The sequence below is a fragment of the Alosa pseudoharengus genome, unplaced genomic scaffold (genome assembly GCF_046254945.1).
Source record: "Alosa pseudoharengus isolate Yale_2024_CS ecotype anadromous, Long Island Sound unplaced genomic scaffold, YU_APseudo_1.1 YU_APseudo_1.1_scf_20, whole genome shotgun sequence".
In the NCBI taxonomy this organism is placed as follows: Eukaryota; Metazoa; Chordata; class Actinopteri; order Clupeiformes; family Clupeidae; genus Alosa; species Alosa pseudoharengus.
In genome coordinates, this window is record NW_027468664.1 from 24075051 (window position 1) to 24099570 (window position 24520).

The 24520-nt window shown below is 41.4% G+C and overlaps 1 protein-coding gene across 1 annotated transcript; it reads right to left on the minus strand.

Annotated features, from left to right (window-relative positions):
* Positions 1-2885: 2885 nt before the first annotated feature.
* LOC143136478 (protein mono-ADP-ribosyltransferase PARP12-like) lies at positions 2886-24183 on the minus strand. The gene is made up of 15 exons (XM_076297200.1): positions 23810-24183; positions 22900-23035; positions 21882-22149; positions 21700-21747; positions 21307-21433; positions 20814-20979; positions 20001-20121; positions 19143-19239; positions 18862-18931; positions 18368-18498; positions 17012-17160; positions 14225-14813; positions 5151-5788; positions 4828-4890; positions 2886-2971 (listed from the first exon to the last, which is right to left on the minus strand). Exons 1-15 carry the CDS (start codon positions 24181-24183, stop codon positions 2886-2888), a joined length of 3063 nt encoding a protein of 1020 aa, XP_076153315.1.
* Positions 24184-24520: the final 337 nt, after the last annotated feature.

Below are 24520 nucleotides of genomic sequence, written 5' to 3' on the forward strand. Positions count from 1 at the left end.
TGGGATGAGGGAGATTTCACCCCCGGGAATTTTCTTTTAGATTCTGGCTGCTAAACACACCATTTTAACGCAATTTGGGTGGGACAGAAATATAATACCTTTACAGAGCAAGCAGCTCTGGCCATATCAGCTCTGGCTCACATGACGTGAACATTGCTTTAAATGCATTATCGCTTCACTACCCACTATCGCTTCACTAACACACGAACAAGGGAAAGAAAAGAAAAAAGAAACCAATATAAGCTTATGTTGCAATTTGCGATAGGCCTAGAGAAAAGACAGCTATGGTAACCTAACAATAATGATTTGCTTACACTGCTGTTTGGTTGTCCCAAACTTTGAGATGATCCGCATTAACTGAATCTTATCAATCTTGAAACCCGAACTGATATGTTCCAAACAGCGTGACTGTAGGATGCAATGCCTAATCTCACTGCTTTCGGCATACCTGCTAAGAACAGTGCTCCTATTACTGTTAAACACCTGAAAAATATTAAGCTACTGTTTTCTTTTCATGACGAGCACTACGCTTGAATGATTTATGACTGAATGGAACGTTGCGTTTTTAAGCGCCAGAACTGCTTATCATGTCGTGACAAAGTTTACACCAATCATCTTGTAATGTATCCTTATGTTGAGATGTCCATTCTCTTTGCCCTAAACATCATTTGTGCCCGAAGCATGTTTCAATTAAGACAGTACACAAGCTATTTTTGTTGTTGTAATATTTAATAATTTATTTAATAATTTTGAATAAAGCGTTGAAAAAATGTATGCACAGTGCATACTGGATTACGGCTGGCGGCGCCACTGTCCAGTGCCACAGTTTCGCCAGCTCTCACTGTTCTCTGGGGTAAGACTTTCTCACATTTGCCTCAAGATGATAACCTGACTCCGCCAGATGGATTTGCTCCGCATATATAATTAATAAAACTATATTTGTGTTATGTCCACTTAAGAATGTGACCTTATCATAATCAACATCATTGTTGATTTATGTGTTTTATTATTTGCCATCATCAATAGGCTACACACAACACCTTTCAAATTTAAAACTTCAAAGAAACCCCCCCGATTTTAGGCCCAAAAAAGGCCCAAACATTAGCCTGACGAGCCAGACATTAAAATGTAGGGTCTGGGCACTCACCGTTCGCAGTGCTCAGTCCGAGGGGCGGGATAATCGGTTGTCCCTCTGCATGCAATAGGACAGCGCTGAGTCCCATGTGTTTTCCCACCAGCGGAGCTAGTTGGCTAGTTCAAACTTTTGCCAACTTAAAAAAAAGCTTAACTCGTGTCACACTGTTTGCCAACAGCAACATCCATCTTTGTTTTCAAGTAGCAGGGAATTCAAGCCAAACCGTTGCAACTCTGCCATCAATCATTATGTTAAGCCCGCCTAACGACTCTATACACGATTTGATTGGCCTGATAAAAGTTAAATTTTTCGAACTCACAAGCCAATGGAGAGTTGCTAGACTAGCCCTGGAAGCAAATGTAATTTGCTGCCACTAGGGTGCGTCTAGATTTCTAGGCTATCCAAACATAAATGATCACATTCATCTAATCTTTCCTAACGATCCGCTAGCTGTCTGCCCCATAAGCAGGCCTTCAAAAAACGTCTCTCTGTAGGCAGCCTAGGCTCCGAGATCTGTACACAAAAATAATTGCTACCAACAAGGGTTGGCAACTCACACAAAGGTAAAATAAACCAACCAAATAACTAAACCAAAACCAACCAAAATTCAACATAACCGACAAGATGCGCGTTTAGGAGAGTTTTAGTTGCACGGGAGGGAGGGGGAGGGCTTTCGCTGATACAACCTTTAGTATATAAAGGCTCATAGGTCTACATAATATTGATAACTTAAATGTAAAAATCACATAGGCCTATTATTTAGGAGGATTACCCTCACAAAAAAGGAGTCAGGGTCTGTTTCAAATGAGTGGCCCTCCATATCATTTTAGGTCCTTCAGGTAGCCCTCATTACCAAAAAGGTTGGAGACCCCTGGTATAACTAGTAGAATATATGCTTCAGGAATATTGACCTGTCGCTAAGCCCCACCCCCCATCTCAATCCCTTAATCTTAACTAGAAAAACAGTGGCGTGAGTCATTGAGGAGAACATGCACAATCTGGAGAGATTTAGATACCCTAAGAGAGATACCCTTCATTTGTATTCTTCAACTTTATGAGATGTCATAGGAGAATATTATTAACTGTTTTATTGGCAAAGGAGGGTTTAAAAAGGTATAACATGGAGCGGAGACAACAATTGTGTCATTGTCTTTCTGTTAAAAAATATTTCCAGTTTCAGACATTTCTGTTTCTCAGAATATATTTGCTTCCCTTTAAGGTTGGATTTTTTCCATTGTGAGATTACAATAAATGAACCAAAAGATGATTTTTTGATAGCTGTTTTTCATCAACTTTACCAGGAGTGTCAATTCTCTGGAGGAATCAGTATGCTCTCATGATGTTGACTGAGCTTTTTAATTTAAGAAGCTATGCCAATGATGCACTTAAAAGCAGCCTATTTCATACATCTTGGTTCATGTATGGTCCAAGCTAACTCTGTGGGATTTTAGCATTTTAGCATTTTAATGACCATATGATTCCATGAAGGCAATTGCGTGTGCCAACGCCTCTTTGACCAACTACACTGAGGAGCAACTGCAACCTCCAAATATGCCAGGATGCCAATATGGAGTTAAAACAATTATATGTATTGAATAAAGTCTGTAGAAGTGCTTTTGCTGTGCATAACAGTAAAAAACGTAATCCAGGGGGGTGATAGGACGTCTCAGCTTCCACGAGGGATGAGCAGTCTCTCCACCAGGGTGTGGTGCAGGGCCTCACTCTTTCCACCAGGGTGTGGTGCAGGGCCTCACTCTCTCCACCAGGGGGTGGTGTAGGTCGGTCTTCCGATAATCTGAGGTGGTGGATGCTCCTTCCCGCCTCTCCGGGGCACAGCTGGGAACAAGGGGGAAGGACAGTAGCTAATCGGGGCTCAGTTAAACATTTCCTCCATTTCTCCACTGGGTGGGGAATTGGGAGGGTGGTGGTTAGTCAGTGTTGAGTTTAACATTTCCTCAACGGCTGAAAATAGTGGGGATATTCACTACAGGTTACTAATGTAACCGAATTACATTAGTAACCTGCGTATTGAGGGAGGGGCTTCTAACACTACCCTATGTACTGACCCTAGGCAATGTACTGACCCTAGGCAGATGGGTCAGGCCCTTGAGTCGTGGATCTGCTCGAGGTTTCTTCCTATATATATCTCCAATTCTAGGGAGTTTTTCCTCGCCCCTGTTACCCATGGGCCTCTCTCTTGCTTTTCTTTTCTTCATTTCTTTCCTTCTTTCTCTGATTGCCTACATTCTGTAAAGCGCCATGATACATGTGTTATGTTTTGGCGCTCTATAAGCACAATAAATTGAAATTGAAATTAACACTAACACATGTGAGTCAAAACACTGTAGGCGTAGGCGTGTTATATTTGTGTGTGTGTGTGTGTGTGCTTATATCTTTTCTGGCAGAATGCCGGTTCCACTTCATTCGCTTTGTCGTCGGTTCACCATCCGGTTCTCACTCGCTCATCTGCTTGTGGATGACGCTGTCTTTCTCCCCCGAAGAGGCTTGAGATACAGCCAGATTCCTGCAGCATATAAAGCACTTCCCCACACTTTGTTAACCAATGACAGACATGGCTTTTTCCCGCTCTGCATCTGAAGCTAGTTGGCTGAGTGTTTGTTTACTATGGGACAGACATTACGTTATGCCTACAGTTTTCAAAGTCGCTTTGGCACATTTCTCGGATCAGAATTTGAAATTCTCAAAACTGGTTGTTCAAACTCCATCATTTTACCACTCTTACCATTATTAATCATGCACATCACTGAAGCAGTTTCTCCCCATCTTGAGCAAACAGCACTGCGTTAATACATCCATGCAAGTACTGAGTTTGTACAAAATGCACTATATTTGTTTCATGCTGAATAGTCCTACCCCATAAAACAAACTGGCATTATTTCATAGCTTGAGTCGTTACATCCAAAAGTGTTGAACTACCTATCATAACTAGCTGTCATAGTAAGTCTATCATATATAGGCCTACATGTGATCTGACAGAAAGGGAACAACATTCATTTTCACAATACTGTAAAAGCCTTTGTTTTCTTTATACTGTCATAAAGTCTGTCAACAGTAAAAACTTTGAAACAAATCCACTCTCTTGCATCACTTTTGTATCCACTATGTGGTGACGTTTGCGCTAATTGTTTTGAGATACTAACTGTTGGGCAAACGTTACTAAAGATTTGAGAAATGCACCAAAGCTACTGAGAACATTTTTAAAAACAGTCCATCTGGTCATTTAGAAGTTTTTATTTGCTGTGTGTTTGAGATGTGTATGCACACACATACAGACCAATCCAATCTTTTCCTAATTTTGCAGGAGCGCAAGCGTGAGCCTCAAATGTGGCAGAGGTTTCTTAGACGCAAGTCTCAACTGTATGTAATATAAAATTCTCCAGGAGCGCATGTCTCGACTGTAGAGCAGTTTAAAGCTCTACAAGAGCGCATGTCTCAATTACAGTAGGCTAATTCATAAAATTCTCCAGGAGCGCATGTCTCGACTGTAGAGCAGATTTCTAAAGCTCTACAAGAGCGCACGTCTCAGCTGTTTGGCAGATTTCCAAGGTGCTACAGGAGCTCATGTCTCAACTGTAGTGCAGATCTACAGGAGCTCACCTCTCAACTGGATGGGCCCACCTTAGATTTTTTTCGCCATTTGCTGAACGCTCTTCTGAAGATTTTCGACACACCTGTGAAACAGCTCACGGTTGGGACGTCATCTCTGTCCACAGGCATGCGATTTTTGGTCGTGCCTATAGAAAAAGCAGGCAGGTCCATCAGCATTATCTTACACACTCTGTACATATATCCATACATGTAATTCATCCATTCAAAAGCTATAATATGTATTACACAATACACAGACATATATAAATGGATAATCTATATATTAACCATAGGTACATGCACACACAGCATACTCATGTGAAAGTGTTTGTGTGTGTGCACTTTCAGTATAAGACACATAACCATCCATCCAACTTCCAACAAAATATAAGCAGTTTAGACTTACTGGTGGTGCTGTCTTCCACAGCAGAGTGCCTGGTGTTGGCTGACACTCTCACGATGGCCTCTGTTGGTATGATGTTGGTGGCCTTTCCGTGACGTTCAGAGGCATCAGCAGCTGGCCCTGACAAAGGGAGGAGGATCCCCAGCAACTGTAGAACCAGATACTCCACAAGCCTTTCTGCTAAGGCATAAGGCTCTAAGTTGCCCTCCACGAGTCCACTCCCCTGCGTCTCAGAAAGACGGGGTTCCGGTGACAACCTGCAGGGGGCACTGCAGGCTGGTGAGCTGCTGTTGTTGCTCGTGTCGTCCATCACCTGAACCACCAAGGGTTTCACTAGTGGGCCGAGGACTCTGTCCGACATCAGGACATTGATCTTGTCTGCCGCTGTGCCTTCTTCCTCCAGATGAAGACGGACTATTGTCATCTGCTTTCTCAAGGCAGCTGTTCCGTCAGAGTGTATGCTCTCATCCTGCTGTGCAAAAGTTGGTAAAGATGAGATGGACTGGTCTACAGGTGTCTTGGATGCATGTAAGGCAGCATCAGTACCACTGCTGCCATCTCCATCTCCTGGACAGCTGATGTAATCTGCTGTCTGCTCGCAGGAAAATTGCTCCCCTGTGGTGTTATCAAGCTCTTTAGGCCTGTTAGCAGAGAGATGAAGTTTAATTTATAAAATATTTCAGTTTCATACCCATGCTTTTAAACTTAAATGTAAATGTAAAATATAATGATATGGTAAAAGGTATCTTGAGATCTTTGAGAAATGCACCATAATGACTGAGAATGAGATAAACTGTTGTCAGAACATACCTTGAGGTAAGCTGCAGGATCTCATATAAGAGGCCATGCCTGTCAACCTCGGGTGAGGAGTCTATAGTCAGGTAGAACTTTGTGGAATTTGGGCTTGAGCATTTTCTTTAAAATGGCATCAGCTGCCACACCCCTTTTTTAATCATATAAAATCATCTAAATAGACATTAACATATAAACCCATCATGTATGGTATCAAATTAAAGCTCTTTTCATACAGAAATCAGCTTAGACCATAAAAAGTAGAAAAAATAGTTTAGGTCCCTCCAGAGAACAAAATACCTTTTGCAAAGTGACCTTTAAGGTCAAATTAGGTTCCTTTTTGCGGCATAATAGCTTATACCTCTAAATCGTGTCATGTTTGGTATTAAATTAAATAAATTATTGAACTGCCATGTAGCTTAATACATACAGGAATACAATCATTCAATAGTAATTCATTTTAATATGAATATTATAGCAAGTCGGATGTACCCTAGTTCACCAATTTGCGGGTTAGTTAGCACCTTAGCTTTAATTTCCCTTGAATCAGTCGCTGAATTTCAGACAGCAATGTTGCGAGGTACTTCCCAGGTAGTAAGCACAATAATTATAACTGTCCTTGGATTTCCACCCAGAATTAAAGACAACAATATTTTTCATCCTAACATTTTTTAATGCTTTAAAAACAGACACCACAGTCCAGGATTGATACAAACTAGTCTGAGTTATGAGGTACTTGCCAGTTAATCAGCACATTACATAACTATAACAGTCCTTAAATTTGCCCCCTTAATTACAGAGTAAACTGCAAAGTTGATTACAGGAGGAGAGGACCAAATCAAGAAAATGATTTCTTCCAGTATTCCATATATTCCAGCAAGGAATGAGACATATCATTTGGAATTACAACAACAAATATAATTTATGTAAATCAGTTTTATAGCCCAAGTATACTTGCATATACAAGGAATTTGGTCTCTGCATTTATCTCATCCATGAATTAGTGAACACACAGTGAGGTGAAGCACACAATGAGCACACATGAGGTGAAGCACACACTAGTGTTCACTTGCTACAGTGGCGCTCGGGAAGCAGAGGGGTCAGGTGCCTTGCTCAAGGGCACTTCAACCATGGTTGTGGGCATAAGAGAGCAGTGCTCTTCAACCACATCCTACTGGTCAGGGATCGAACTGACAACCCTTTGGTTTCAAGCCGGAAGCCCTAACCAGTAGGCCACGGCTACCCAAGTATACTTACATATACCAGTACGGGAGCATGCCTATGTTCCCACAGCCCTATGTCCCCTTACCCTAACCCACACCTCAGGCCTAACCTTAACCCTAATCCAATAAACGTGGGACACGGATACAAGGAATTTGTGCTCTGCATTTTACCCATTCGGGGGTAGTGTACAAGGGGGGAGTGGGGGAGTGTACAACATACCCACACAAACAGTGAACACCCATTCAAACACACACACCCTAGAGCAGTGAGCATACTAGGAGTAAACATACACACCCGGAGCAGTGGGCAGTGGGCAGCCCTTGATCTGGCGCTCAAGGGCACCTCATCCATGGATATGGATGTGGGAGAGCGCTGTTAAGTCACTCCCTCTACCTTCATTTTTCCTACCAGTCGGGGATCGAACTGGCCACCCTTCAGTCACAAGTCCGATTCCCTAACCAGTAGGCCATGGATGCCCAGAGTAATTGACATTAATGCTATGGCTGACAAATTAGGAGACAAATGTTATGATTTGTTGGCTGTTCATGTATTGTTTGGTTGTGACAGTGTGTCATATCCATATGGCAAAGGGAAAACCTCAGCAATCAATTTGATGCGCAAGAGGAATCTTGATTTGAAGAATTGTACATATGTACTGTAGAAGCTGATGAGCATGAAGGCAGGAATGGATTTCCTATCTTGCCTCTACTATGAAAAGACTTTTGAAAGCCACAGTAACTTGATACATGCTATTCACCAAGAAAAGAGACCCTGCTAAAATAAAGAGTCTTCTTCCAACAAGAGAATATGCAGTGGAACACATCAAAAGTCTTTCTGTGGAGAGCAGCTGACAAAAAAAAAAACACCTCCTGTGCCTGTTCATGGCAACACTGACATTGCACCCAAAACAGTTCTACAGCTTGTTGCTTGTGGATGCAAGGCAGTGCCAGCATGCTCCAGGGCCTCTTGCTGCTGTCAGTCAGATGGACTACCATGCACCACCTACTGCCATAGCAAAGGTGGTGAACAGTGTGCAAATAAAAATTTGGCTACACTTTCAGTGGAGGATACTGATGACAGCGAGGGAGAAATGTCTGATTGAATGAATGTTTTTTGGAGACATTTGATGTTTGTGATGTGTACCAGGCCAGCCTGGCAACATGTTCTGTATATAGTTGCTTTCAGAATCTGTGAGAAAGTTCTACTTTGTTCCTTATAACTTTGTCTATTTCACTAATTGTTGAGGGTTGATACAATTTGTTGCTCAGCCTACCATTTCAGCGGTGTGACCTTATCAGGCTTTAGAGTTATTATGTTCTCTGGAGGGACTTGAAATAATTTTTAGCTTGTTTTATTGACATAATTGGACATCATTTCTGTTTGAGAAGAGCTTTGATTTGATACCATATATGATGGGTTTATACAGTAATTTGCATCTAGTTATTTTTTATGGTCAAAAAAAGGGGGCGTGGTCAAAAAATGCTCAAGGGTGCCGGAGCGGCACCCGTCAGATTCTGAGTCTACACCCCCTAAACTATCAATTTATGCAAAAAAATTGCATTAGTACCTTATGTCACACCTATCCTGGGGTTCTACCTGACTATTAGGGAACATGGATGAGGAAAGGCTGATGGATTGAGCTGCTTCTCCATATTCCCCACTACTTGTTTGACAGCCAAAGCTAGGCTAGATAAAGGAGTAAGTAAACACACACACATATGATTAGTGAGTAGTCAAGTCAAGTCAAGTCATTTATTTATATAGCACATTTAAAACAACAGGGGTTGAGCCAAAGTGCTGAACAAAGAAAAGGTTCGCTAATAAGTCATAACAATAAGACCATACATCTACAAAAACTAAGTGTGATTATTTGTAGCAAGACAGCATTGGAGCAAGTGCTACCATTCTGTTTTGTTGTTTATATGAAGGAAGTTCCCTGTATTATTATTAGACTATTATTATTATTATTATTATTATTATTATTATTATCATCATCATCATTATTGTTATTACTTGTAGTAATAGTAGTAGTCGTACTAGATGTCTTTATATCCCCTTGCCCAGGGAGCACAGATGTAAATTAGCTGTATAGCTAACTCTGGCTTGAAATGTGCAAGACCCCTGACAAATTAACTGATAAACTAGTAGTAGGCCTAGTATCAGTAGTAAGCTAGCAGCATTATAGCAGCATTATCCACTATTATTATTCTTATCATCACTATTACCATTATTATAATGCTACTACATTAACTATAACCATATATTATTACCAACTTACCGGAAGGTCACGGAAGGCTTGCTGCTGAGGTAGAGCAGGACGCACTATGAAAATGTTTTGCTGACACAACATTTTATTGACCCAGCTAGGGGTGACGTCACAAGCCGCGGCATTTGTTGCGTCATCGCTTTACCCTTTGTTTTACTGTCTATGCTTTACCAGCTTTACCCATGCCAAATGTCCTCATTACCTCTTTGTTTAAGCTACTCGATTTTTTAACTGAATGTTTTCACTTCAGTTACATGTGTCCTTAGTATAACTCGTTACTCAGTTGCATTCAGGGCACTTCGGAATGACATGGACCGCCCCTGTGGCTACTTTGTTTTTCCGACAGTGTTCATGTGCTTTGCCTTCGGAATGTGTGACAAACACGGATGCCACAACAAAGGTTAAAACATACACTCACTAATCCTAAATAAATAAATGTATTTGCTTAAAATATAGTGTAAGACGCCTGTGAAAGAAAGATATGCAGCCTTCAAGTGAAAAAAGAGCAAATTCCCATTCCAAATTCATATTAAAACTGTTGGACATAGGCCACATGGACTACAAACGAACTACAAGGTGATGACAAAAGTGATGACGAACCCCTAACTTTTGACCTTGAATTTCCCCTGGGGATCAATAAAGAATCTATCTATCTATCTATCTATCTAACTGGGCAACTCTGTTAGCAAAATCTAGACCCAGTTTCCGACCTCTGACTCACACATTACGTGACGTGAATGACGCGGAATGATGTTTTCACCAGGAAAAAGTTTTTTCCGAAGCTCATGAACGCTAGGATAGGCTACAGCAGTGTTTCCCAAAGTCTGGGTCGCGACCCACAGGTGGGTCGCAGGAGATATTATTTGGGTCGGCCTAACTGATACCATTTGTCATTTGATACCAGGAAAGCTAACAGTTTTCTATTAGGATGTAGTTTGTTAACTACCACAGTCACGGTTTTGTCATAAAAGCTCATGAAACTGGCGCATGAAACTGGGGGACGAACGCATCGCAGAGGGGGTGCCAGAGCATGGATATCTACCTCTCAAAATGAAACCTGTGGGGCGCCTGCCATGTACCTTGCAGTTGCAAACTACAAGGGACATGCATCTGCCTATTTGCACTAACATTAACAGATACCAGCTCCTCAACTTTTCTTCTACCGATTAAAATCTAGTGACCGTGCTGTCAACTAAAGCAGACATCCATAGACCGGACATAAGGCCATTCAGTTTGCATGTAGATAGTTTCGATTGTAGATGCAATCTTTAACATTAAGCAACCTCCTCACATTCTTATTTCTGATTTAAAATGAACAACAGTGCATTATATTAGGCTACAATTTAAATGGACATTTTAAACACTATTCCTCTCGTTTTCTACCTCGCTAACTCCAAAGTAAAGGCACATTCTTCCGGCTATTGCGCAAAAGCCTCTTGTTCTGATATAACGACTATACAATATAATATAATACAACAATACAATATAACGACTTGAGTTATTTGCTGTTTAGATCGGAATTAACGTCCACAGTGTTATGGACAGTGTTGGGCAAGTTACTTCAAAATCATAATGTATTATGTATTACTTATTACTGTCTTTTAAAAGTAATTTGTTACATTATAATATTACTGTCTCTGAATTGTAAGGCATTACACTACTATTGCATTACTTTTAAGTTACTTTCACCAAAATATCTAGAAATATGGATTTGCCATTCTAAATGCAGTTTATTACGCTCAATGCAGCTTGCTCTTCCAATGGAGGGAGATGTGGTTTAGCATAATGAGTGAGCTAGGTTTAAGGCTAACAACAGTAGAATGCAATAGGCGCAGTGCTCATGATGCAATACAAGGAACATCATAGTCAGAATTTTGTTAAAAACCGACAAAAGGTCAAAGTCTGCTAAATTGTGATAGAAATACTGTAACTTTAAGGCCTAGGCCTACTCATTAAAATCAATAGAGAGCCTACTATATTGTAAATCAAAGCTTAAAGGAACCGTATGTAAGATTGTGGCCAAAACTGGTACTACAATCACTTTCAAATTACTGTAGAGCGGTGTATCCCCTTCCCCTCCCCTCTGACTGGCAGAGTTGGCAACCGGATGACGAAACACTACTGACTTTGTGATTAGTAGATAGGTGGAGGGTGGCGCATTAGGCCAAAACACAACATGACAACATCAACATCAGTTGAGGGCTGCAACTTCACTTTTTAAATGACAATATCCTGGCCAGACTACTGTTGTCAGTGATATAAGTATTTGAAATGAACATGATATCTTAATGTCTAGTGACATATCAGGGCAATTTTATGATTCATTGAAATACATTTTTTACATACGGTTCCTTTAATAAAGACATGTCAAGATGGTGGCCTGCTGGCCATTTCGGTGCCCTAAGTGAGTGGCTTTGAGTGAGTGACATTTAAATGATAACTCAAACACTCAAACACCTGTGTGTTTTTAAACATTAATTTCTGAAGAAATTATGTTTTACCTATAAATGGTGCACTGTCACTTTAAGAGCATTGATCTTTACGTTGTCATAATGCCCTTTTGCCAGCTCTTGTTTAGGCTACAAGCCTTATTTGTTTGAGTTACATTGATAGCACAATATTAACAATAATATGCACAATGTTAAGTTGTTTGAAGCAACCTTCATTGCTTTGGAAATGGAAGTATGCAATGACATGTTGCTTCACATTTCGTTTTGCGAATACAAGTGAATTATGAGCCTGGTATCCACCTAGCTATCTGAATGGAATGCGTTTCAGTCGACTCAGCATATCATGTGCTTCATGTAGCCTAAATGCTTGGAAAACGAATTATTGAAGACCCACCAATTCTAGTAGGCTACAACGTGGTGATTGAGAGAACCCAAAAGGTATCAAACTTGCATGTAACATCGTGTTAGTGCATTTTGACATTGTAAACGTTATTGATGAAGAGTGAAACGCAGTTTGCAATAAAGCTACTATTCATTGGTTACATTTGGGTGCCCCCTCTGTCCTTTGGTGCCCAACGCAAAGTGCGTGATGCGCGTGGTGGGAGCGGTGGCACTGCCAGGCTACACAATCTTTTTCTGCATTTCTATCCCGTTATTCTCTTCAATTCAAGTTCACAGCACAAAGCTGACATGCACAACAGCATAGTTTGTGTTTTATCAAGAATCAAAAAGATTAGCGTGGCACTACTTTAGATGTTTCATTAATTTACTTGTGCTATTTCGCGAGGCATAGAGAGATCTTTCGGTTTCGCACACAAAGTGCACTAACTATTATGTTCTTCATAGCCTTGTCTCTGACAAGCTGAAAATAATGAGCGTAGGCTTATGTCCATCCTGCAAATAGAGTCCGCCTGCGAGTTTGCTGCAGCAATCATATTCAACCAGTATCAGGAGATAACGTTCTACTATTTTGCGCTGATTTTTTCTCCTCTGTTGTTCTCGCGTGGTGTGGTGGCAAATATGTATCAAAACAAAACACCACTTAATTTCGGGTTAAATGCATTGTAACGCGCGTTACTGAAGTTTGTACCAAGTAAAATATTACCCAATTTTTTTTTGTAATGCCTTACATTACCACGTTACCGCAAACAGCAATATATTACAGTAATTACATTACTTTTGTAACGCGTTACACCCAACACTGGTTATGGACCCATTTGTCTGCAACGCAATGTAGCCTACAACATTTTTTTTAGAAATACAGGAACAGCTTACTATGCTAACGAATGACGACTGCGCAACATGCGAGAATTACCCCAAACTCTCGGATGCGCATTACAATCTTTTCAGTAGTCATTTCCAACTTTTCACGCTGATGGTGCTCAAAATGCGACACAACCGTGTTCAAAGCAGGATCTATCTATCTAGATCCTATAGCAATGTATGGTTGGGGAAGGCATAGAAAAGTTGGAGAACCTGTGGCCTAAAACAATATTGGTGGTTGCAGGGTAGATTTTAAGTGAAATGGGTCGCGATGGTCTGTCATTTTTAAAAAGTGGGTCCCCAGAAAAAAAGTTTGGGAAACACTGGGCTACAGCGTGATGACTACTCGAGGCTGGCATGATGTAATCTCTCGTGTGCGTAGTAGCCTACGAAGCTAATAACAGTAGATGGCGCTCTGGTAGTTAAAAAGGGAAAATGTATTAAAATGTTAATTTACAAACCAAAAAGACTCCAGCTCCCATGCATTAAATGAAAAGATCTTAATTAGGCTTTATTATTGCTATTATTATTAATCATAGTAATAATAATAATAATAATATAGAAAAATAAAAGTTATAGCAAAAGCATTTTAATGTAGCCTACTTTTTCAAAAAAAAATATTGTAATGGGTGTAATGGGACACTGTCCAATAAGTAAGCTTACAAAGAGAAAAGTCATGGTTCTTGCCAACTGTGTTTATTTCTGGTTCATTACAGATCTTGCTATTATCATTCTCACTAAACAATCAAATTCTCTGGTACAATTCCTGGGAACACAAACCTAGGGCAAAAACATGCAGGAGTGATCGAGGGATGGCATAGAATGGACACAATACAATACCTAATGAATACAATTTATTCCCCATAATATTTGCACTTGTCATTCTATGAATAAATGCAAAGAAGACACATGTTGTAATCCCTCACATTGTTAAATAAACCTTTCAAAGTTACCCATTCATAATTTCAAAACATGACCGAGTCTCAAGACAAGGGTAAACTAACAGCCCGTATATCTAAAACAACCAAGGCTGATCGAGGGCCACCATTGAGGTGGTCCTCCTGGTCATTGGCTGTGTGTACCGTAGCCGCGGGGGGTTTGTCACGTATGGCCTCAACCTGGCGGGGGACTGATACAAAGTCATCCTGGGCTGGGGACGTTGAACTGAGAACGCAGACGAGGAGTTGATCTGGTGTAGATTATTCAAAGATGTCATGGATCCGAAGCCTCTGGACCTGGTGAGATTGGACGTTGGCCCGCGCTCCATGGATTGTTCACGGCGACGGACGACGTGCAAGGTCACAATGGTGGGCTGACTCAGGGGAGAGAGCAAATTGCCTGATGAGGAGGAAAGAGATTTGGTCCCGGGGCGACCTGGGCGAGATACGGAGGCGTCTGCAGCCTCCGTCCCCGACCCTTCCTCGTACTGGAGGAGGTACTCGGGGTACACCTGGTGCTTCTCAAATATCACGAAGATGGAGGGGTTGCAGACATCGTCCACACAGCTGTCGTACAGACGTGTGTCTTCTCCATCTTTTGCCGGTGGTCGGAGGAGGCTGGAGCTGCCTTGAGTGGGTTCCCCTACCAGAACCCGACAGACAAACATGGCCCTGGTTCCCTCACAGCCGGTGTATCTGTGGGAGTATGAGGCATCTCTGGCAAAGTAACTCCCTGGAATAATACAAAGAAGGATCTTCTTTACCCCCCAAAACAAGCTTATGAACACATTTCATACATGGAGTATTTTTTTAGACTCTTAGAGGAACACATCAACTTGTTTGGAAATAAGCTTATTTTTGCCCTCTACTCCAGAATTAGATAAGAGGTTACATACCCTTCTTTTCTCTTCCCTTTTCAGTTAGCCTAGCTTAGCATAATTCACTGAAGTGGGTTAGACCAGTTAGCCTGTAGCCAGCCTATAGCTAAAAGTGAGCTATAGGCTAACTGGTGTAACCCACTTCCACTAAATAATTTGGTGTGTTCCTTTAAGTGAAATATGATGCCTATTTGGAGTTTTCAAAATGAAAAAATGCACACATATACAAGCAAATAAAGTGATCAAACACATGTTTTTATTATTTATTTTTGTATACACTTTACAGATGTATTCATCAGAATCAGTAGTATTACAGACAGAGAGACAGTTCTGTGTTTCTGTGTCTTGGCAGTGACAGTTTAGTTTAAATTCCTTTTTTCATGATTACAATATGCAATATGTCATCTCAGCAAATCCTATAAACCTATGAAACAACAGAGAAAATCGCCAAGAGGGAAATAAAAACAGAATCTTATTTCTGATTAGAGAGTTTCTGGAAGTAATCAATTAAATCTGAAAACGCTCCCACATGGGACAGTGGAGACTGGGTCATAGCATCAGATGCAACCCCGGAGGCATACCGCCTGGGCAGGGGTGATGGCGACAGTGGGTCATTCACCCCTGAACGCAAAAGAGCCGTACGAGATATGATGTTTGTCAGTGAAGGTGAAGACAAGCTTGTCGCTGATGGGTGAGCGTCAGAACTCGGAGAACTTAAGGTTCTGCTTACGGAGCCTGGAACCTCACGCTTTTCACAAGTGCTTTGGTAAACCCTGTTGAGGTCGGAGATAAGCCCAGAATCTCGTGTGGCCGCAGTTTGGGGAACACGGTACACGGCGGTCGCATGCAACTCCCTGAAATCATCATCCCTCAGCAACTCCCTGAAATCATCATCCCTCAAGGGTGTGACATATTTTGAGAAAGATGGAGAGATAAGTTTTCCGGACAAAGCCTTTCCACCTGTGCTGTTAGCCAAAGCTTGCCTGTGTGACTGTAGAACTTCGGCCACGTTTTCTTTTTTCTTTTTTTTGACCTCGAGGTTCTTAACACGAGTTCTATCTCTAGCACCTCTAGCAGCTGCTTCAAGTTCAGAGATGGTCACACATCCGGATGAGGGAAAACTCTGGGGAGTCAGGTGAGAGATCGGGGTGTGTGTCACCTCAGAAACAGCTGAATGAGCATGGGTGGCATCTGAGATTTCTTTTCTGGGGGTAACAGAGTGCTTAGTGAGACTTGCTGGTTTGGGCACTAGGCTAGGCCTCACTGGCATCGAAGTTGAGAGGGCGCTAGTTGGGAGAACATAGCTGCCTAGTGTATTCTCTGGCACAGACATTACAAAGCCATCTGATGAACTTGCTGAGGTCAAGGTTGCACCAGGTAAAGCGTGTGACTTCAGCACGACTGTAGGGGCATTTTTGAAGACTGGGACTCTGGCTTGAGAACTTGAACTGAACCTCAAGTCTACGTTTGTCGCTGGCTTGGCTGAGGTGGCTGTGATAGACTGGGGAGTGTGGCGAGTAGGTCCAGCCTGACAGGGAACCGCCTGTGTGGCTCTAGCCTGTAGAACTCTGGCATTTGAGATGAAAGGTGTGTCTACGGTAACGGTTGTCCCGTCACTGCCTCGTGTGGACGAGGTGGCTTTAGAGAAGCCTTGAGAGGTGGAGGGCCCCTGAGATGAGATGGTTTGCGAGACGTGCACAGCTAATGGCAGAGCATCCTCAGTGTACTGGATGAGGTACTCTGGGTACACCTGGTGTTTTTCAAACACGACAAACACACATGGGTCCGACATGCGATTCACACAGCTGTCGTAAAACACGCTCGGGTCGTCTTCTTTGGCTGGGGGTCGGACATAGCTGGATATCCCTGTGGTGAACTCTCCTAGTAAGACTCTACAGGCAAACATGGACCTGGTGCTGGACGGGCTTGTGTAGTTGTGGGAGTACCTGGCGTCTCTGGCAAAGTAACTCCCTAGAACAACATGGAAGAGGTTGAAACCCACAGGCACAGCAACCTCACACTTGTTCTCGTCTGATTAAAGTTAAACACCCACCTTTGCCATAAGCGGTTCCGTGAGTTCCACAGATGCGCCAGTCAAAGTTCTGCTGACAGATGGCATCAATGTGCTTGGAGTCAGTACCGTGGAAGAGGATTTTTTCATTTGTTCTTCCAGAATTATTTTTTCTCATCTGATCTGCTTGCCTAGAGTGTAAATAAAAACATCAATACCAGGACAATAACTGATTTCCTGTGCTGCAATAAATTATTTGCCATCTAATCAGCCAACACCGGTTACATTTCCATAAACAGAGTCTAGGTTAAACACATTCTGTATTTCCACAAAGCTTTGCTCTTTCAATATTAACATAGTACAAGTAAAATGTGAAATACAGATGGTGAATAAAACACAAATGACTGCACACTCAGACTTGAATTAAAAGGAGCCGAGGTATATGATCATTCTGGTTTCCAGAAGATGATAACTGATTTGCTATCAAATTATTTGATTTGCTATGAAATTATTATGAAATTTGTGGGGGCAGCCGTGGCCTACTGGTTAGCGCTTCGGACTTGTAACCGGAGGGTTGCCGGTCGAACCCCGACCAGTAGGAACGGCTGAAGGCACCTAACTGCGTCGGGATTAGTGTGTGCCTCACCTCACTGTGTGTTCACTGAGTGCTGAGTGTGTTTCACTAATTCACAGATTGGGATAAATGCAGAGACCATATTTCCCACACGGGATTAAAAGTATATATACTTATATACTTATACTTATAAATTATGCTACTCAAACAAACTGTGCTTCAATTCAGACATTTGAGAAATTAGCACAGATCGCTTAAAAGACAAACAACACAACAACAACAACAACAGATTGCACTTATATAGCACTTTTTGAGGCACCCAAAGCCCTTGACCATGAAGGGGGAACCTCACCCCACCTGGGTGATGTACAGCATCCATTATGTGCCAGAACATTCACCACACATCAGCTTGCGGTAAAGAGTGAGGGAATGAATGAATGAATGAGCCAGTTACACTGGGGGATGATTAGGGGGCCAGATAGAATGAGCCAGTTACACAGGGGGATGATTAGGGGGCCAGATTACACTGGGGGGATGATTAGGGGGGCAGATTGAATGAGCCAGTTACACTGGAGGATTATTAGGGGGCCAAATTGAATGAGCCAGTTACACTGGGGGGATTATTAGGGGGCCAGATTGAATGAGCCATCTTGGGAGTTTACCCAGGACACTGGGGAAGCCTCTACTCTTTGCAGTAGGTGCCATGGGGTCTTTAATGACCAGGACCCCGGTTTAAAGTCTCAGATTGAGGAAGGCAAAACAAAATGTAAACACCAATATAATCATTCCTCAGCTACTGTATACTGTCTTTTGTGAGGACATACCACTGAAAAACCTCCCACAAACCACGGTTCTGGACCCTTTCCATGCTGGTCACTCTAAATCCAGTCATTGTTTGCCTGAAGAGGTCAGCAATCGCTGTGTACTCCTTTGAGGAACTTTCAAGTGTAACCCTCTGAAAATAAAATGTGCACTTTTGTGACAAAGTGATCAATACTTCTCGAAGACCACATTATCAACAAAAATGTCCTCCTTCCTGAAATACAGTATATATTTTTTGTTGTAAAAAAACCCCATTGGTATGATTTCACCACCTAAAAGATAATCACACCATGTAACCACTCACACCATGTAAGTAATTACACTAACTTATCCTATGAAACAGGATATGTGTGTAAAAAATATGATTGTCTAAAGGAAACCTAAATTCATCTTACAACTACCACATCATTTTACAGTCATGATTCGTATGATTTGGAGGACCGTAAAAACACAATATGACAAGACAAATTTAGGATGATCAACACCAGACTCTCACCTTAAATCCTGTCTCTGGCATGTTCAATTTATCCCAGTGGTGAGGCATACTCTTATGTGTCTGGACTGAACTGGAGAGAGGGGGAGAGGCAGAGAGAGAGTCAAATCTGTTTTTGAATTTTAATTATCAACAAACAATTCAATATTTTCAAAAATACAAAAATACATAACCATATTGGGCATGATCATGAATTTGCACACATTGTTTTCTACTCAGGGAGGAGGTGGGAAAACTTTGCAGAGAAATATACTATAAAGAGAATCATTGGTAGGCTAGTTTACCTTGATTTAATCTTTCGAACCTCTGCTGCTGAGACAAAGACAGGTCGTCTTCTCACAAGTCTTTTGGTGCCAAACCGCTGGTTTGACTGAATCATGTCTGAGTAATGATGAAGAAAAGAACATCTATCTGTCCTCTATAACCTCAGGTTTTTAACACAGCTAAATCAGAGATTGAATTTTGTTTGATAACTCTTTTTCAGCTTGAATCTAACCATTCAGCTTTAGCAGGTTGAGTGGCTGATTCACTCTAGAAGATGTGGATAGTGCGCCACTCACTGCAATTGGAGCATTGTTCATTTTTGTGAAAACAAAAAACACATGAGTAAGTAAGCACAGCCTTTTGCAGTGTTTCCCACAGAATTAGATTCTATTTGTGGTGGTAGGTTTGCAGAATTAACACAGAATTAACATCAACAGTTTTTAACAAATTAGCGCAGCGTGGTTATGATGCTAACCAGATTTAAGCACAATTTAGTACAACCTGGAAAATCATTGTGTGGTGGTCAATGTTGATATTGTGGTGGGTCGCCACAAATAAGTCAATGTATGGGAAACACTGCTTTTGTATTAAGCTAGTCATGAAGTAAGGAAAATGTCTGTGCCTGAAGTTCAGAAACTTTCTAAGCTTAACTCGGCCCATTATGTCTGAATTAGGGCACAGTGCCTGGGAACTGCAAGCCCAGAGAACATGTGAGGAAAAACACTGCACTGTTACTGTTACACGTCAGCCCTGTTATGAGTATGTGAGGAAAACAGTGATGTAACTGTACCCGTCAGCCCTGTTATGACCCTTATCAGGTGTCTATAAAAATGAGTACATGGTGCAGTTAGTGTTTACTCTGTCCAAACCAAACAGACCTTGCATGCTGAGTTCATAGGTGTGTCTTCCAGCGGTGAACTCGATGACGCCGCTGTTGTCCTCCTGGTACTTCTTCTCCAGTTCCTCGCTAGTGATGGAGGCTGAAGTGTCAGTGCCCTCCTGTTATTTTTAAAACAGGGATTTTGTTAACAGCACAAAATAAATGAATGAATGAAAGGACAGGGCTAGCATGCAGTAGTAGTGTAGTGGCTAAGGAGCTGGGCTAGCATGCAGTAGCCTGAAAAGTTGTGGGTTAATTTCCTCTCTTCCACCGCTGTGCCCTTGAGCAAGGCACTTGACCCTTAATTGCTTCGAGGACAATGTAGTCCCTTGTAATATAATGGATAAAATTAAAATTAAAAGTGCCTGCTAAATGAATACATGTAAATGTAGATAGAGTCTTTATGATAGATAGGCTTAAATAAAGTATATGTGAATAGTTTATAAATAGTGAATAGTTTATGGTAAATAGTTCATAGGCTAGTAAATACATCTAAACGCACATACTTAGACTTATTGAAGTAGACCACACACCTAAATGTAGCCTAGAGGTGATTTATTGCTATTGTGGTGTGCAAATGGGTCATGGGCCCAAATCAGCATAAATACGACTGTAGAAGTGTATATTAATCAGTGGCACTGGTTGTCTGTTTTACAGGCAAAGCCAAAGCAACAGTCCCTTATTGATGATGCGTACTGAGTCCAGTGCAAAACTATGGTCCCTTACTGATATGCATACTGAGTCCAGTGCAAAACTATGGTCCCTAACTGATAATGCGTACTGAGTCCAGTGCAAAACTATGGTCCCTTACTGATGATGCGTACTGAGTCCAGTGCCCAAACTCGTCCTCCCAGTACCACGCCCATCTGGTGGTGAGGATGAAGTTGGGCTGGGTCACCGAGGAGACCGTGGAGATGCGCCGAACCTCCACCGAATTCCGGGTCATGGTGTCAAAATGCACAGGCACATTTCCCCCACTTGGATGAAAAGAAGAAGAAAAAAAATATATATATATATATATATATATACAGTATATATCAGAAGATTAAAGGATGACAGGACACCACAGTTTCTCCTAGAAGATCAATACAGTAATTATCTATCTATCCATCCATCTATCTATTCATCTGTCTTGTGTGAATGAGGCTATGCATTTTACAAGGATGTTCATTGTTCGACTGACTAGAAAAGCCCCCCCAGTTTAGAAGCCAAAACTGACCTGAGACACCATGTCAATACACTAATGAATTTAAAGGAAAAATACATTTAATGAATACAGGTAGAGTGTCTAACCAGTCCCTGACCTGTATGACTTTGACGGGTCACAGTAGTCCTGTTCTATGGCTTCGTTGTCTGTGAGCTGCGACCAGCCCTGTCCATCTTTAAACTCCCATCTGTATGGCAAGTGGAAATGGACCTTACCGCATCTGTCTTTGAGCAAGCAGACAGACATATTTATTGATGTTTATTGATTTCATGTTTAATGTATTTGACCCAGGGGGTCAAAAAGTCTAACAGAAAAGTGTGTTTCTGTCTTTGTTAATTTTCTGTTTACTGGTCTGCTTTGGAAAAGACATAGACCCCTGAAACGTGATACAAAGTTGCATTTAAGAATCTATCATAGACTGCTAAATGTTCAAAATAAAATCTTAAGATGTAAGATGAAGATGTAAAGACAGACAATCTTTGAAACTTACTTCCTTGTTTGCAGTAATTCTTGATATGAAAGAGGCATATTTCTGTGCCTGCAAAATGTAATTTGGAGACAGTGTAGATATGGTTTAATGGCATTTGTAAAATAATCAACAGGCTATAATTGCATAATGGTATCACTCTTTATGTGAGATATTATTATTTACATCCAGTGCACAAAACGTACCTCTGCTGTGAGTGCCTGGACTATTCGAATCCCATATTGCCAGAATGTTCCGGTACACGGACAGTAAGGATCCCACCATTCCGCTGGACACGCCCCTGGCCTGCAATGTTCTATTTGGGTGGGGCTCAAAGAAGTCATGTGACCTGTCACAGTCACCTCTGTGACAGGTACCCCTGAGGTACTTCTCACAGATGTGGAGCCTCCGGCAGGTGTCCTTGTCGGGACAAAACCCAAACTCACCTGCACCTCGGTTGTAGGTGAAGCACACCTGAGGAAGACAGAAACATCAATGGAATGACAGTTAGAGAACAGTCCAAAGGGTTGTTATTTTTTTGTGGACTACTTATAAAACATTTAATATTATTACTAATCTAAAATTATAGTGGTAACATAAACACTTCATAATTTCAGGTGATTGTATTGTTTTATTATTAGGACTACTTTTTCAAAGTGCTCTTCTCTGAACTTTCTTCTCCTAACTGTTTCACATGGAGATTACTACCACTGACTCTGCATGTTCCTAATGTACAGAGGGCCTTGAGGTACTATCATGTAGGGTCTTGAGGTACTCTCATGTAGGGCCTCGAGGTACTCTCATGTAGGGCCTTGAGGTACTATCATGTAGGGCCTTGAGGTATCTCACCGGTGACAGAAGTCACGGATAAGACTTTATGTGTATTTGAAATTATGCACATTATGGAAATCATGAAATTTGAATTCAGTTTACATGCCTACAAAAACAACACTTAGGAGCTACTATTTCATGACAAGATATAACATTATTATGAAAACTATTATGATGAATGTATTTCTGCTAATAGATTCTCCAAGTCCCGCAATCTGAACCTTTACTATCATGTTGTGTGTATAGATAGATAGATAGATAGATATACTTTATCCATCACCAAAGGAAAATTACAGAATGTATGTATGTATGTATGCACAATATGTGTGTGTATGTATGTATGTATGTGTGTGTGTGTGTATGTGTGTGTATGTATGGTGTCTTGTATCTCACCGGTGGCAGAAGAGTGTAGTCATTCTGCATTAGCAGGGTACATAGCTCCTCCCTCTTGAGCTCCTGCAGATAGTGTTGCCGCAGCAACTGGTTGTTGTGGTCAGAGTACAGGTCATGGCTGAAGCGACACACTCGCCTACACACACCCAAGAGAAGGCCAAAGAATGACACACACACCCAAAAGAAGGCCAAAAAAATGCAGCTCAGGTCATATAAATTATTACTTCATAATAAGTAAATGTTTATTGTTACTGTTGTATATTTGGGCCAAAGTGTCTACTTAAAAACATAGCACACAACACGACCCCATGCAATGGTAAAACGGTTACTATGGTTGTTGGATAGATTCCTAAATCTAAGTAAATAATCAATGTGTGTGAATGGAGCAGCTTTTTGAACCCTGTTTGAGTATGATTAGCCAATGTACACAACGATATCATGGCACAGAGGTAACTCAGCAGATTTGATAAGCAAGATTAAAAGGATGTCTGATGGGTACAGTACAGCAGTATAAACTTTATAATATATAATGTAGTATAGTTCTAGAAAAAAATAAGAGACCACTGCACATTTTTCTGATGTCATCCTACGGTTGCTGAGTGACATTCAAATGAGTTGACAGCAATATTCAAATTTGCAGTGGTCTCTTCATTTTGAATATGACTGCCAACTAATTCGAATGTCACTCAGCAACCATAGGATGACTTTAGAAAAAAAGTGGTCTGCTGGTCTCTTAATTTTTTCCAGAGCTGTATAGCAAAGTCAACAACTGGTTAGATGTTTTAGAGATCAGTAATATTTTGAGTGTCAATATTTTAGCTTAGATGAGCAAAACAGATATAGACAAAAAAAAAACAGATTCATTCTGAGCGAAATTACTACCCTCTAATGTCAATACTGCTATTCTTACCTTCCACGATTATGAGGGCAATCCTCACCAAGCAGGTACAATTTACACAGGTGTATATTTGAACAGCCAGTGCAATCCCGGGCCCTGCATAGCCTTAGCTGTGTCTTGGCGATGACTGTTTTCTTTCCATCCAGACTGCAAATAACAAACAGCTGCTTATTCCCCAGAATTTGGTCCAGCTCATTTCTCTGGATCTGACCAGATAGATCGTCCGTCAGCTGACCGAGGTCCGATCGCCCAGTCTGGGCACACGTCACCTTATACACGAGCGCTGCGGCCTGCATGGTAGACAGCTGTGAGTCCCTCTGTGGGTCTGCTGCACAGCTGTCAGGGTAGGGCCTGTGTGGCACTACGTAACACGGGACTTTGCTCATCATAAAATATACACCGGGTCACTAGACGGGAAATGAAACTTGACAAATGAAACTTAACTGTACTTGGTGGAAGTCAGTAGGCTATACTACTACACTCATAAGGGATTAGGGAAAGTACGTAGACAATAGACAATACATGTCCTACAATGACTTTACTATAGAAAGTCTGTTTTAAACTCCCCCAAATTCAATAGTGGAAAATTAAACTGAAGTGTGCTCGGAGAAATTAAAGTAGATTACCAAAAGGGATTTGGGAAAATTTAGGAAACTACAGTATAGACAAGAGAAATGGGTGAAAATCTATGTTGAATTTATCTCATTAACTACTAGTATGGGG